The sequence below is a fragment of the Corvus moneduloides genome, chromosome Z (assembly GCF_009650955.1).
Source record: "Corvus moneduloides isolate bCorMon1 chromosome Z, bCorMon1.pri, whole genome shotgun sequence".
NCBI classification, from domain to species: Eukaryota; Metazoa; Chordata; class Aves; order Passeriformes; family Corvidae; genus Corvus; species Corvus moneduloides.
In genome coordinates, this window is record NC_045511.1 from 38,833,613 (window position 1) to 38,849,327 (window position 15,715).

Genomic DNA, 15,715 nt, shown 5'->3' on the forward strand with positions numbered 1-15,715 from the left:
GTATATATATATAACTTAGTATTCAGGAGGATGGAGTTCATACAAGTCCTCTGTAGGCACTCCCAGCCATGCCTAATAGACTCATCTGAATAGGAGGTCTGAATGAAACAGCGTAAGTTCATTTCTTTAGCCATTGTTTTGAGCAAAAGAAAATTGCTTTGTGATGATCCTTGCCATTTTTTAGAGTAGTTTTGTGGTTAGAGTGTTTATCCAAGAACCAGGAGTTCCATGGATTCCATGTGATTCTTACATTTTGGCAAATGCCAAAATTTCATATGAAAGGGAAATACTGGAAGGGGTATCCTCTTCCCTTTGCACGAACTTTGTCAGTAAGTGTGAAATTTATATGGTACTGAAAAGCTGGATCCACAGAGAAGGTGGCTCAGTGGCTCAGTGACAAAGAATTCACCTAGGAGTGAGGTAAATGTGCTTTTCTGAAGAGAAAGGAAAATGTGAAAATTACATGTAACTTCATGCAGGCCATTTAATTTATTGTACTGTTGATAGCATTATGACAGCATTTATTACAGTGCAGCTTTCTGATCCTGTGAAGACTGCCTTTTTCCCCTGTTTAGATGGGAGGATGGATAACATTTCTCAGGCAAGGTGAAAAGGCAGAGGGAGATTGCAGAGAATCCAGCTTTTATTGACTTGGAGTTTTACTTAGTCAACACTTCTTGCTCTCCTCTGCTTCCCTCCAACTTGAGGTGCTTTCATTTAGTTGTTGTTGGTCCTTTACAAGCAGAACTTATGTTAATTTTAAGTCTGCTCTGCTACCACTGGAAGGCAAGTGGCATTGTTTAAAATGTGTGAATTCATTCACCTTTGCCTTTAGCTTTCTATCAAGTGTTTATTCTACTATTTTCTATATAATAATAATCTATATTATTATACTATTAAAAGTTTTAAATTATTTTGGAAGTTGTATTTTTGCATTGCCTACTAAAATGTTAAAGAGAATTTTTTTTTACTTTAGTATGCATAGATGTTCCACCACAGCCCTCTGGATAGGCGCTGTGTGCATTTCTCTTTTCCTTTTTTCCCTGCTTCTTCTCATTGGTTGTTGGTTTTATTGGGGGTTTTTTGGTTGTTTTTGGTGGGGGTTTTTTTTTCTTTTGTTCTTGTGCTTTTTCTTTTTTACTTGACTTTTCCTCTTGACCTGGAGCATCAGTGAGCACTTTAGTGCTTACTGAAATACTTTGTGGTGAATTTAGGCAAACAAAGACCTTGCAGTCTCAAGATGGTTCAGCTCAGTACCTGGCTCCACTTGTACAGCGGTTCAGTACACAATAATATGTAGACACTATTGGCACTGGCAGACTGTTCATCATCTGCGTGACAGCAGGTCATACTTTTGCTGCAAGCAAAACAGCACTTGGCTACTTGAATCCAAGGGTCTAATTTCCACCCAGTAAGACCTGCAACCTGGCTGGAATAATCCAGACTTTATAATTCATTAAATTGTCAGTAATGAGGTGAACACAGCTCTTCTCTTGTAACTATTTATTTTCTTTAAAGGATTTCCAGATTGTTTACACTTGAAGGGTACTTGGACAAACCTGGGACACCTGTTAACTTGAGTCAAGCTGGAATTCTTGTGAAAAGTTAAACAGTTTCTTCCTGGCTGCTGGGACAAGAGTCTGCTTTCAGGTAAATCTGGAAATAAGCTTGCTTCATACTTCATCTGCTTTAGGCTTTTAGCAGTTGTGGAGTTGAATTTACCAGTAATAAAAACCTGATTATTTTTACATGCTGAACAGTAAGGATTTTTGAGAGGTTTTACACATTTCTTTGGGAAGAAGGGGATGGCGATCAGCTGTGTGTGTGTAGTTGGCTGAATTTCTTGCCTGCATTTTGCAAGAGAAGAGGTGCTTTATCTTACTCATTCTCAGCACCAATATCTTTGAACATCCATTTTCCCCTTTTCTTTGTCTTCTACCTTTATACTAGCCATTGTGCTCTTGGAGGACAGGTTTTTTCACAGTGGGAGTATTTGTTTGTCATTCATAGTAGATCTCAGATGGAAGTACTGGTATTCAGTTAATGGTCCTGTAGACTGCAACCTTAATTGCTTGGAGGCACCATTTGAGGAAGCCGTGTGCCCTGAGGACACTATGTCCTTAAATGGATAGGAAAATTGAGTCCTTGGCACGATATAGTTTCTGTCCAAGGAATGTATTCAGGTCTTGCTTAAATAAGAACACCAAATACTCCATGTTTCTCGCTGTGCCTCTAGTCTTAGTTATTCTGTAGATACTTAAAATGGCAGTCAGAAATCAGTATGTTGTGGCATCTCACAGTATTGTCAAGTAGGTTTAAAAAGTGTATTTACTGGCTTCAGCAAAAGCTTTACTTGATATAATTCTGTCATTGACAGGAAAATAATGTCTAGTAAATGACTTACAGAAGTTTCTATTTTATTGTAATAGGACTTTCTGAACTTCGGTAGGCCTGAATTATAATGCAGAATCATACTCCATACTTAGAATGCAATAGTTTATTTTAAAAGCTGGATCAAATAGTATGAAGGGAGAAGAGCTTGTGACAGTGTGGAGAAATGCAATCAGTGTGAATTAACTTATTTAGCATTTTGAGTGCAGGGACATTCAGTATAGTGGCAGCCTTTAATCTTTAAAGAACAAAAGATGTTGATAATATGCAGTTGTTTAATATCTTACAGGTTATCAGAGATGGTGATTTGAAGAATCATATTTCCGATATGAACAAAGTAAAAACATCATCTGAAAAAAGGTAAATTTAAAACTGTAGTCACCTCTTAACATCAAGCTATTAGAGATTTGTGAAAAAACAGTCTTTCTCTTAGTAAGAAGATAAGTAAAATGGATCTGTAGTATGGATATGTAAGTTGATGTCCTGAAAAATCAATGGAGTCAGTACTGATCAGCACAAAGTAACTTCAAATTTAATAAATAACTTTTTAAATCTAAGTTTTTAGTTAGTGTTGGGCATGTTCATATATAAAGTACCTATTAAATTTAATTGAAAATTTAATTAATTTAATGATTTTATGCACATATTAGCAAACCACAAAATTATTTCTAATGAGGGAATTAAAGAAGCAATTTATAATACTGTGTAAGAAGCCATGAATTTGTCATAAGATGTGTGTCATTCTGCAACAATCCTCCAATCCAACACATAGCTAGGACAAACCAGAGTAGTATGCAGAAGATGTCAGGTTGAAAAGTTGTGTTTGTTATTTTCGTGTGAACTTGTTTCAGCAAGCATTTGAGAAATCTGTGAAATTATCTCTGGAAGGCCGTTAAGCATCAGGCAACTAATTAAAGGCTTGCAATCTTACTTTTTTCTTAAGGTAGCACAGATTAAACCAGCTTGTTAAATCAAACAATCTAATCAGACTTTAAAAAGTAAAGCAAAGTTGGCAGTTTTGGCTTCAGTCTTAGTTTTCTGAAGTACCAGTTATTTTCTATGTGAGCAGGTGAATTTTTGTGAAGAATTTGCTCTACTGTGAATTGTGTCTCTATCTTGGGATCTATTTAAAATGCAAATTTAAATTCTTATATGTGGAATCATCCTTACTTTTGCTGACTTTGGGTGGAACAACTGGGTATCAGACTGGTTGGTCCTGTTTTCGTGAGGGGTAGATAAAAAGAAATTGTAAAAGTCTCTTATGTTTTGTTCTTGTGGTAGATTAGTCCCTTAGGCATTATGATAAGCAAAGCAAGCTCTCTGTCAGCAATGAGTGTTCTTGAAAATACTACAAATTATAATGCATAAAATATGCTATCACAAAGAATATTAGATGTTTGCAGATTGGCTACTTAAGTGCCATTTATTCTTCTTTACTTATAGAGACAAAATGAAAGTTTCCATCCCTGCAATTCAAAACAGTTGTTCCCTAAGTCATGAATAAGTTATGGTGACTCTGTGTACAGAGACAGCTGTGAACTAATCAGAAGTATCAGCTCTCTAATGATTACTTGCTAACTGTGGAAGTGGTTGAGAAAAAAAAGGTAGTTTGAAATTATTTGCATTGGAATAAAATCAGAACAAGCTCATGAGAAGCCTGCCTGTTTTAAAATAGGGTTTAAAGGCTCACTGCACCGTGCCAAAATACAGATCTATTTACTGTGGGGGAAGAAGGAACTCCCTTATACATCAGTGTGCTGGCTGACTGCAAACAGCAGTTTCAGAGGAAGTAGGTACCATTGAGAAACTGATGACATCCTTCATTTGACTATTCTATTTTGTAAGGCTTCTTGCAAGGTGAATACCCAAAAACCATTCCAAGATAATTGAATTTTTATGAGCAGCCATGGCTTAAGAGTTTTCTTTCTCATTTTGAGTAGAGACATAGCAAGCTACGAAGATGTGTTTTAGCCTATGTGTAGTAAAAGTGGCATGTAGTGAGTAATGGAGGATTGTGCATCTTGCACTTCTTCATGATCAGAGTTTGAATGCTTAAATCTTTTGGGAGTGAAAGAAATGTCCATGTAGTGAGGAATATTTATTTGAAAAGATGTTTTCTTGTTGAGGAAGTTCTCTTCCAAATGTGAAGCCCTGAAGTCCTCTGTTCCTCGCTGTCTGGGGCATGCTTCCGTATTTATTATCTACTTGTAGCTTTCCTGACCAGAAAAGGAGGAAAGCCACAAAGCTCTCTGGTTAGTTGAGTCATGTTGTAAGTTTTGGCAACAGTTGAGATACGGACATGGGTGTTCAATGCTTCCTTTTTGCAAGCAAAGTGGTGATGTGGGGGGCATTTTGAACTGCAGCACTTGAATGTGGGATGAAGAGGGAGCTTCCTGCTTGTGGTGACATGAACTGTACTGGATCAAGTAAAGTAACCTTCACCTCAAGATGCTTAAAGAAAGTGTAAATCTATCGAGAATAATAATTATTGGTTATCTTTGGACAGAGTAGAGCACTGACTGGATACCAGATCAGTGATAGTTGATGACTGTCAGAAGGAAATGATGCGCAGTTTATTTCTGGATGTGCTCTCTCTGTTTCTGGTTACAGCTAATGGTGGGAAATATTCTGGTTTTTCACTAATGATCTATAAGAGAAGAAAGTTACTGTTAAAATTACAGACAATTTTAAGCTGGAAAGATCTTCAGAAGTACTGAAGGACCAAATTATTTCAAAATACTCTTGTGAAATGCAGAAAACGGTTAACAATATTTGAATATGTGCAAGATATTGTGCTTAGAGAGATACATCACTGGAATGGATAAGGGCCAGTTGTATTTGTAGCAAGAAGTGCCAGAAATGTCAAGATTAAGCTTCTGGATGAAAGCCTTTCAATTGAAGGGATACAAAGTGTTAGAATGAGATTGCCTTTGGTTATTGAATCATCTTTGAAGGTCATCAAGGACTGATTTGGCATATATGTGTCATGAGGAACAGCTCTGGTGTTTATCCAGATCTGAAGAGAATAGTTTTTATGCTGTTAGGAAGTTTCTCCTGGTGCTCTTTAGTCATGTTTTTTAGTAAGATAATAGAAACTCTATGTACCCCTCAGTTACAGAGTGCTCTTGTGAGAAGGCTATAGAATGGATGGGGTGAAAAATGTTACTCCTAGTAACAAGAAAATCTTGTGGGAAAAGTAGTCTCATACTCTCTGTTGCCCTCCAGCATCAGTGACAAGCTCAGGCACTCACTGCAGCTGGAGACCTGGACAGCTGCATGTCGGTGTGTGAGGTCAGTCTGAATCATCTCATTCCTTCTGACAATGGCTTTTGACTGAGTAGAAACCATAGTTAGCCCATAGTTCGATGGGTGATGACTCAAATTTATATTATATCCAGTCAGAATTCATGGGAGTGGCCTGCATTGCATTTGTACCAGTTTGACCCCAGGTTTCCCTTAGCAGAGTCTCAGATGTCTCATTCTCCAAACCGATTTATTCATGGTGCGGTAACACAGAAACAGCTTGAGCTGGTGTCTCTGAGGAGTGACCACCAGCAAAGGAACCCCTGGGCTTTTAAGCCTTCCCAGTCCAAGCATGGGAAAGTCTTAGCTGTTCCTCCTGACTCTTCAGCTCCTGCTGTGTCTCTGTGTCTGGTAACCATGAAAGTCTGGCCACAGTCTTCAGGGTATTCATTTGAGGTTCTGCAACATCAGCAGCTTGAGAGAAAACATGCCTCTGACAGAACAGAGTTAATTCTGTCTGTTTCTCGTTGTGGGATTTAAAATGCTGAATTCTGTGGTGCCGCTCTGTTTTGGAGAAATGTCTTCTAGATTTGGATGCTGAGTGGTTCATTGGTCAAAACATACATGTTTGCATTACAAATACGGGAGAGTCTCATTACAGCTTGGGCTTGCATTTTGTTCTGAGGTCAAATGGGTGGTCACAGCAGTATTACTGACGCTGCTCCTTTATGTCTGGCTGGCTGCCGTAATTCCTGTCCTATGGTCTTTTTGCTGTACGGTGCAGGCATTGAAAACTGTCAAAAAGTTCTATAACCACTATGTATATTAGTGTAGAATATTGGTAAATAAGACTATAATTCTTGTTTTAAGAGGAAAGCTCAGCCATAACTTAAGAGGAAATCAAGACTTTAGTTTGTATTTCAGCATTGGCTGGTGTTAATTTTCAAGGATGCTTTATTATGTATGCTGAAGACATGAAGTATAGTTAGCTGTATTTATGTTGGAAGACTTTATACAAGATGAATATCTTTCTAAAGATATCTTTGCTGTAATAAGCACTTATTGCTGTTGATAGAAGTTCTCTGCCCAAGAGGAGATTATAACAATAAATCTTAGAACTTAAGTTGTTACACCACCCAGTACTGAGAATGACTTACCCTACCTAAACCTTTTCAAGCTTTTATTAACTATGGAGAAATTATGTTAGGTGCCAGTTTCTTGTACATGGTAAATTGCTTCCATGTGTCAGTGTTTCTTGAATTTTCCAGGGTGCAGCCATCAAAAATCAGGTTTGCTCTGACATTTTAATGCCTATAAATGAGTTTTATCTTTGCAAAAACTTTTTTAAAAAAACTTGTCGTTATTATTCCTGAGCATCAACTTTGCTTTTTTGAGTTGTTTTCAGCTTTCAAACTACATTAATTTCATTGTGAGACCAATGATATACCACAGTGGAAGTGATATGCACACACACAAGTTGAAGCAGCAGTTCTGTTACACATTGGCTTATATGTGGGTTGGCTGGACTCTTACTTGTTTTGGTTGTGGAACTGGTGAAGATATAATCCTATATAAATTGGTCAATTTGTGTATTGGATCAACATAGCTCATGGATTTCATTACAATCTTGGGTTAATTTTGGATCATTTAAAGTTCAGTGGATAAACAGAGAAGGAGAAATAAGCAAAACAAAGCTTATGCAAATAATAATGGGATCATACTATTCCACCTGGTGTTGGATGATGAGAAAGGATTGGAGTGATTATGCTTTACTTACGCAAGGAAATTAATGTTTCATCACCCAAGACAAATTTAATTTAGATTAAAAAAAGTACTTTGAGATCAAAGTCTAGCAAATAGCTGAGAAGGTGATATGCTTACTTCACTATATAAAATGACTTATAGTTAAGAGCTATAATTAATATAGCCATTTCTTATTCCTGTTGGTATCAGCTTGTAAGTATCAGCTGTAATCTGAAATTGATTTTTGGCTCTGCTTCTCATTTAGATGTCAGTGTGGAAAAGTGAGAGTGATGGAAGCAGCTTCTTGTGCAGCTCTTACATCCGTTTGCTTTCTTGGCAGTATAACTTTTGCCCTCAGCTACCTTTTTCCCTTGATTTTAACGTATTAGCCGAGTTAGCTGTAAATGTGAAACCTTTACGCATAAGTAAGATATAAATCAAGGGGTAATAATTTCTTATTGTTATAAACAAAACTGACTATATTTATAAAACTAGTGTTGTAGACTTTAGTTTTATTATAGATAGAGCAATGTGTGTGTAAAATGAATTATTGGTGATTATTGTAGGACTCTAATGTTAGGAATGAAAACCCAAGGTAGTTAATTCACAGACGTCACAATTTCTTGTAGCTAATTGCATGACTACAATTAAGATGTTTTAATTGTAAAAAAAAATTTAAACATCTGTTTAAAAATTACTGTCATGTGGGAATGTGAATCTCAAAACTATTCTGAATAATTGTTATGATCTAAAGTAGAGAACAAATAAAACAGTTTCTAGGCTGACTCTGTTTAGAATACTATAAATACTTAGAGCAATTCTTTCTTTGTAATCTACCTCTCTATATGTATGCCTGGATTGAAGTGGCGTCTTACACTAAAACACATTTTCAAGGCTATTTTTTGTTGGCAGGTATACTGGGTTTGCTTGCTGGTTTTGGTAGCAGGGGTGTGGCTGCAGGGGTGGTTTCTGTGAGAAGCTACTGGAAGCTTCCTCTGTGTCCAGCAGATCCAATCCCTGGTGGCTCCAAAGACAGACATGCTGCTGTCCAAGTTGGGGCCAATTAGAAATGGTGGTTACACCCCTGTGATAATACATTGAAGAAAGAAAAAAAAGTTGTGGCACAGTTTTAACTGAGGCCAGAGAAGAGTGGAGTGAGAACATGGGAGTGGAACAACTCTGCAGACACCAGGGTCAGTGGAGAGGGAGGAGGAAGACATCCTCCAGGTGCCAGAGCTTAGATTCCCCTGCAGCCCATGGTGCAGCCCATGGTGAGGCAGCTGTGCCCCTGCAGCCCATGGGGATCCACAGGGATGCACAGACCTACCCACCTACCAGAGCCAGTGAATGCCTAGAGGAGCCTGTGACTCCATGGAAGACCTGTGGAGAGAGGGGCCCTGCTCCCAAGCTGGAGCAGCCTGTCTATGAAGGACTGCACCCTGTGGAAGAGTGACCCACACTGCAGCAGTTTTGGGAGGACTGCTGTCCGTGGGATGGACTCACACTGCAGCAGGTCACAGAGAGCTGTTGCTTGTGAGATGGACTCACACTGGAGAAGTTCATGGAAACTGTCTCCTGTGGGAGGGACCCCATGGTGCAGCAGGGGAAGAACTCCTCTCCCTGAGCAGTGGGAGAAGCCTCAGGTGCTGAACTGACCATAACCCCCATTCGCTGTCTCCCTGTGCCGCTGGGGTAGGAGGTAGAACTGGGAAGGAGGGAGGCAGGGGGGAAGGTGTTGTTAGGGCTTGTTTTACTTCTCATTATCCTGCTCTGATTTTGTCAGTAATAAATTCACTTCGTATCTCTAAGTTGAGCCTGTTTTTCCCATGACAGTATTTGGTGAGTGATCTCTCCCAGTCCTTATCTCAACCCATGGACCTTTTGTTAAAATTTCTTTCCTCTTTACAGCTGTGGAGGGGAGTGAGTAAGTTGCTTTGGTGGGTGTGTGACCTGTGGCCAGCATCAACCCATGATAACAGGCCAAAAGACCCTTGTATTCAAAATTAATCCAAACTTGGATGGTAACTTTAGAAACCTTCCTAAGTTTTTTTTCTTCAAAATGGTGTTCTTTTTCTTCAGCTGGTATGTGCTAGTTTGCTCACATCACGAATGACTTTATTTTCTTCCTTTTCTGAAATGCCATCCTGTGAGATCAGCAGTCTTTTGGACTGTTGGTAGCCAGTTCTTCCTTGAATGGCAGGTTCGACAGGATATCCTGTCACTTAACATAAGTTATTAAATATAAGTTATTGTAGATGACATAGATGAGCAGCATTCGTACCTATAGCTGCATTTTACTTGCTGCAACTGATTCCCTGTTCACAGTTGCTCTTGGAGATGCTGTTACATACAATTAGTTTGTTGCAGTGCAGGCTTTGCAAAATCTGTAAATTTGCCAGAATTGAGAATTAAGACTGTTTTCCAATACAGATAAAATATGAAGTGCATTAGCCACACCCATTCCTCTAGCATCAAGTTTGTGTTGTTAGGACTTTTTTTCCTCTGATTTAGATGGAAAAATTATATCTTTCTTGTAGTGTTTCTGCCAGTTCTCGGACTGTATTCCTGCTGTCACAGCTGGAGAAGATCAATTTGGACTCTGTATTAGGAGCATCAGACAGTGCCAGATATGTTACCTCAAAGATCCTTCATCTGGTTCAGAGTCAAGGTAATTATCTAAGCTTTGTGGTTTTAGTAGTTTCCGTTTTGACCCTTCCTTCCTGTATCTCCCTTGCTGGACTTCAGTTTTTGCTTAGTGAACTTGGTTATCCATCTGTTTTTGTCACTGATTGTTAGAAGCATTTGTTTAAGACTATGTTTAATGGATCTAGTATAGCATTGGTAGTGCTGAGTCCATTTTGTATTGTTAAATAGCTGTAACGTAAGTAATAATTCACTTTGTACGTATATGTGTCTGTGTGTATATATATATGAAAAGTAGAAATATCTAGAAGGGAGCTTTCTTACTGGTGTTTTTCTTTACAGTTTTTTTTCCTAGGCCATCACAAGATTGTTGAACAATTGAAAACAAAAATTAGTTTTAAAATTGCTTGAGTCTTTACTTAGTTTTATATACATATATGCAGTTTTTAATAGCTTTTATTATTTGCAGTGTAGATTCTCTTGTCAATTTGTAGATGATAACGTGTTTTTTTTCCGCAAGCCAGTATTGGTCTTTTTCTCATTGACAGAAAAAACCAGGAAGGAGATGACTTCTAAGGGCTCCACTGGAATAGAAGTTATCCTGTCAACCCTAGAGGTAAAATCTTTTTGTTTTTGTAGTTATGGGTTAATAGCAGTTTTGCATTTTGACATTATGAAATGTATATATTTATTAGTATATTTGTGTTATGAAATATGTTGTTATCCTATGGAGCCTTCAAAACTTGTGTTGGTCTGTAATGAATAGATTTAAGTAACCTACTTGTGAATTTTTCTCCCTTATATTTATATTTAGATATCCTCCTAGCTTTAAGTATCTAAACCATTGTATTAAATTGCTATATTAAGCACAGATCTCTCTTTTTTATTGCAGAATACAAGAGATCATCAAACTATTGTAAATATATTGAATATTCTCATTGAGGTAGTCTCAGTTGGTAAGTTTTTATTAAGGAGTGATATATGATTGTATTGATGCATACTTTTTCAGATTTTTTTTTTTGTTTTGGCTAGTTACTTTTTATTGTTGTTGGGTTTTTTGTAAATTATCATTATTTTGGCTTTTGTTTGTTGTTGTTTGCTGAAGCATATTTATATGCAGAATTAAAAGAATCTAAAGACTGAAGTTACCTTTCTAATAATCCTACACAATAATCTGTGTTGCTATAAGTCTAAGTCCAGCATGTCCTTGCATAGTGCAGTCACATATAAAGAAAATATTGCTGTTCTGAAGACTAACTTCATGATAACCTTATCTTAGATATTTAGTTGTTCTTTGGCTTTAGACATGTCAGTTCAATTTTAATTTCTAGGTGGTGGTCGGAGAGCAAGTGTCATAGTCACCAAAGGAGGGACACAGATCTTGTTACAGCTGCTTTTGACTGCTAGCAAAGACTCTCCACCAAATGAGGAACTAATGGTGCTTCTTCACACTCTTCTTGCAAAAATTGGTCCAAAAGGTGATATTATGGCTTAAGAATTACAGTTTTATAGGTGAAACTTAATAAAAAAAAAATTTCTGTTATTGTGTAAGCATCAACATACTCAGAATTGGTAGAGCAGAGGAAAAAGGAGGAGTAAATTAGGGGGGAGGAAAGAATGGTGAAAAGTAGATTAGCAGAGTTGACATTAGTAGAAGGAATTCAGTCATTTAACTTCTATTTTTTTAGTAGTAATTTTCAAAATTAGTGTGATTGGTCTTGTATTTCTTTGATGTCAGACAAGAAGATTGGCATGAAAGCAAGAATAAATGGTGCCCTAAACATATCACTGAATTTAGTGAAGCAGAATTTGCATAACCTCAGGCTAGTATTGCCATGTCTTCAAGTATTAAGAGTTTATTCAACCAACTGTAAGTATTGCAGAAAATTATTTTCTTTCCTATGTGAATAAAGCTTTTTATCTAGATGAGGTTAAATACCAACTCTGAGTGCTTGTTTAATGTTAGTTATTTAAACTACTTTTTTTCTGAGAATTTTCTTTTTATATACTCAAAATGCTTAATTCTATAAAAATATTTTTTTTAACCAGTGCTATTGGATGTGTGGAATTTCGAGCCATCTCATTTGCATAAATGCTGTTGTTTAAAGCTCTGAACCAGAAATGGTAACATTTTTCTTGCAGAAGCAAGAGTTAGAGTTAAATAATTGTTCTCTTTATTATTCATTCTCATGTTTTTTGTTTCTGGTATTTTAGTTATTTCTTTATTACCAGTTTAAAACTTGGTTCACACAGAAAATATTTTAATTTAACCTAATTACTTGTTAATTTAACCTTTTCCTTACTCCTTTTGCTCAAGAGCTCCACTCTCCACTCTTGGGCTAATATTCTTCCACAAGAGCCTAGTTGTTTGGGCTGGCAGTAGGAAGTTAATGAAAATAGTGTGGTTCTTACTGTATCTCTACTGTCAGTTAGATGCTCTTAATTTTTTTCATTTGAGCTCGAAATGGTTGTTATATCCTCTTATTTAAGTGCAAGAAGTTGAAAATGTGGCCATGTTCCCCCCAGAGAATTGAATTGGTGATCTGTAAGATTATGTTTTCAGGTCATTCACATGAGCAGCTATAATTCACAAAGCCCTAATACTTTCAAAATGTGGAAGCTTTATTTCTGTTGAGCTGTCTGATAATGAGGTAAAATTCTTCTAAGCTGAAAAGTTTAATACAGATAGTTACATTAGTTGCATGGCTTATCTGAAAACTTCCTTGATCCTGAAAATGGGACTGAGTCTCTAATTCTTAGACTTCTTCTTAGATCAATTCTATTTTTCTGTATTCCTCACTCCTTATAAATAGAAAAATTAGTAGTTCATAATATTCTGATGAGTAGTACTTCTTAAAGTTGGTTTTCAGTTATTATTAGAGTAAGTCCTAACTTTACTTAGATTCTGGTATGATGTTGCTGCTAATGATGATGAAATTGCCACTTGGGTTCATGTACTAAATTCTGCACTAATAACAGTATTTATTATATTGAAGTAAATTCTTAGCTGCTCTCTTCCTACTTTGTTAGGAGTACATATTGCTAAACTCAGTCAGGAATGGAATTTCTGTGCCTGTTTTAGCAGTTTGTATTTTCAGTTGCCTGTTGGACTTCAAACATATACTTCAAGTTCATATTTCTCTAACATAGGTCTTAGCATAATCTCTTTTCATTTGCTCCCTTTCAAATAGATTTTTTTTATAATTTTTTTTCCCAAGAGCATATATTCGTAACATGTTGCTCAGGAAAGCTATACCAATTCGAATTTTTGAATTTTATAGCAGACTCTTGGATTTCAAGTCCTGTTGAATATACCTGCTTGTCCAAATACTGAAGGATAGTAGCAAGTCACAGAACCTATTTTAGAATTTTAGAAAACCTGCTGTTCCAATAAAGTGTGAATTTCTATAAAGAAAATTCTTTTTGTTTTGTATCTTAGTAACAAAGAAAGCAGAAGCCCGCATTGGAAGCAGTACATGATTTTATTTGTAAAGTAATAATTAAGTTTTGTTCTTTTCCAAGTTTTATCAGGATTGGATTGTCATGCTAATTACGTGCAGAGCAGTGTCTGCTTGTCACTGTATGTCATAAAGGACAAAATTGTCTATAATTTTTTGTACTTCAGAATTAACTTGTGTGAATTTTAGTTTTGAGTATATTGACTTTTTTCTTTTGCATTTCTTACTACATTATCTTCAAATGGATTGCTTTTAACTTCCAGCTGTAAATGCAGTATCTCTGGGAAAGAATGGAGTAGTAGAACTGCTGTTTAAGATCATTGGCCCTTTTAGTAAAAAGAACACTAGCCTTATGAAGTAAGTAAGGTTTCTTTAGTATACTATATGGTAAAACCTTGTACATTTTTTCAATACTTACTTGTAAATGAAAAATAATACTGGAGAAATCAAATGCAATTAATATTTGAAGGTTAAAGTGAAGGGAAATGGGAAGGAGTACCACAAATATGACAGATTTTAATTTCCCCCAGTAGAGTAACACAAAATACTTGAATGTCTAGTTGCAGTACTGGTAAAATAATATACATTATTTTTTGCCTCTAATATTCCTGCATGGAAGCTGTACAGCGGTTAACTCCAAATCATAACAAACAGATCAAGACAATCCCATCATTTTTCAGTTTGTTTCTACAGCACCAGCCTGACAGAGTTCACGAGCATTTGGACACTGCCCTCAGGCACGTGGTGTGACTCTTGGGGATGGTGCTGTGCAGGGACAGGGATTGGACCCGATGATCCTTGTGTGTTCCTTCCAATTCAGCATATTCTGTGATCTGCTTTGTGCTTTTAGCGTGTCACTGTCTGTTTTATTTGGTAATAGAATTTTCTTTTTGTTTTTCTGCAAAGTAAATAGACAACCAGAGCAAGATCATAAAACATAGAATAGGAAGCCCCATCAGTATCTCTCTAGTGGGCTATTGTGTTGAAAAAATTAAAATTCACTGTGTAGCTGAAAGTGATGACTTTAGAGTCTCACTCTGGTGGTGGTAGATTTTGGGTTTTTTTGTTTGGTTGTCTTTTTTTGATTAGGGTTGGGTTTTTGGGGTGAATTTATAGTAAAAAAAATAGCTAAGTGGATGTAACTGAAGATAATCCTTTCCTTATATACTTTACCTTTTTGAAGTACATACCTGCGGAAAACTAGTTTTTTCATCTGGTTAGTGAAGTAATAATCTCATATTGTGCATATTCTAACTTAGTTACGAAAGAAATAGTTTGGTATTTGTGAAAGAAAATCTGGTATTTGTGGTCACAGGAGTAGTGTTCCAAAAACATGTCCTGCTCCTTTAAGGCCCAGCTAAAATTCCACATATGAATGTACTATTCTATGATGTGACTAATCATGATATCCTTGTTTATGGTCTAAGATCAGGTGCATCAAGTCCATCTTCACAAAGTGGGGAAAAAAAAGTATGTATGTTTGTAGTTGCACAGTTGAATTGAGAGAAAATCTTTGGGTACAGGAAAAATGCTCGCTGTCTTGTGTTGTAGTACAGATTGATGGGTATTGCTTCTCAGTATATTAATATACTGCTGGTATTGACCTACAGTTTTCTAAAATAATATCCTTTACTTTGTGGAAGTACTTGTTCTGCTGATAACGAAGACATTAATTTCAGAATATCACAACCAGTGAGTGTTGGTCATAAACATACGTTATCAGAGTATTTTTGCAAAAGCTGGAAGTTTGTATAGCCATTGCACTGATAGTTTTAAGTTTTGTCATCAGACTTCAGATATAACAGAGATATATACAGTCTTCTAGTAAAGTAAAATATACAAGTGAAGTCTGTGCTACAGTGCATCCAGGAAAACATGAGGCTAGACTCTTTGTAAGTCTGTTAGCAGTAAATATTTTGTATAGTTTTACAGTGTTGTAGATTAAGCTTGCTGGTTGGTTGCTGTTTTGACTTTTCTTGTTATGTTGACAGGGTTGCTTTAGACACACTTGCTGCCTTGCTAAAATCAAGTAAGTGTTTGACTACAAGAAACTGTCTACTTGAGCTATATATGGGGGTGTGTGTATATATCGACAGAGTAAAACTAAACATTAAGTTGGTGGCCAAAACAAAAATAAGGCTAGGAAACCGAGAAATAAGTTTCATCTGGAAAGGCTGCACTGCTTCTGCAGAACAGATCTGGATCCAAGGTGGAGAAATACATTTTTACATTCACCC

The 15,715-nt window shown here is 36.6% G+C and overlaps 1 protein-coding gene across 10 annotated transcripts in view; it reads left to right on the forward strand.

The window, feature by feature from the left end:
• The window catches only part of AGTPBP1 (ATP/GTP binding protein 1), a 65,852-nt gene that overhangs the window by 7,598 nt on the left and 42,539 nt on the right, over positions 1-15,715 (forward strand). For all 10 annotated transcript variants that reach the window (XR_004237439.1, XR_004237440.1, XM_032095818.1 and 7 more), the window contains 9 exons: positions 1,519-1,650; positions 2,681-2,751; positions 9,915-10,045; positions 10,569-10,636; positions 10,913-10,976; positions 11,352-11,498; positions 11,759-11,890; positions 13,742-13,835; positions 15,470-15,507. Coding sequence is in view for 8 of the 10 variants with exons in the window: in XM_032095818.1 (XP_031951709.1) it covers positions 2,720-2,751; positions 9,915-10,045; positions 10,569-10,636; positions 10,913-10,976; positions 11,352-11,498; positions 11,759-11,890; positions 13,742-13,835; positions 15,470-15,507 (706 nt within the window). In the remaining 2 variants the exon portion in view is untranslated. The remainder of the gene's footprint in view (positions 1-1,518; positions 1,651-2,680; positions 2,752-9,914; positions 10,046-10,568; positions 10,637-10,912; positions 10,977-11,351; positions 11,499-11,758; positions 11,891-13,741; positions 13,836-15,469; positions 15,508-15,715) is intronic.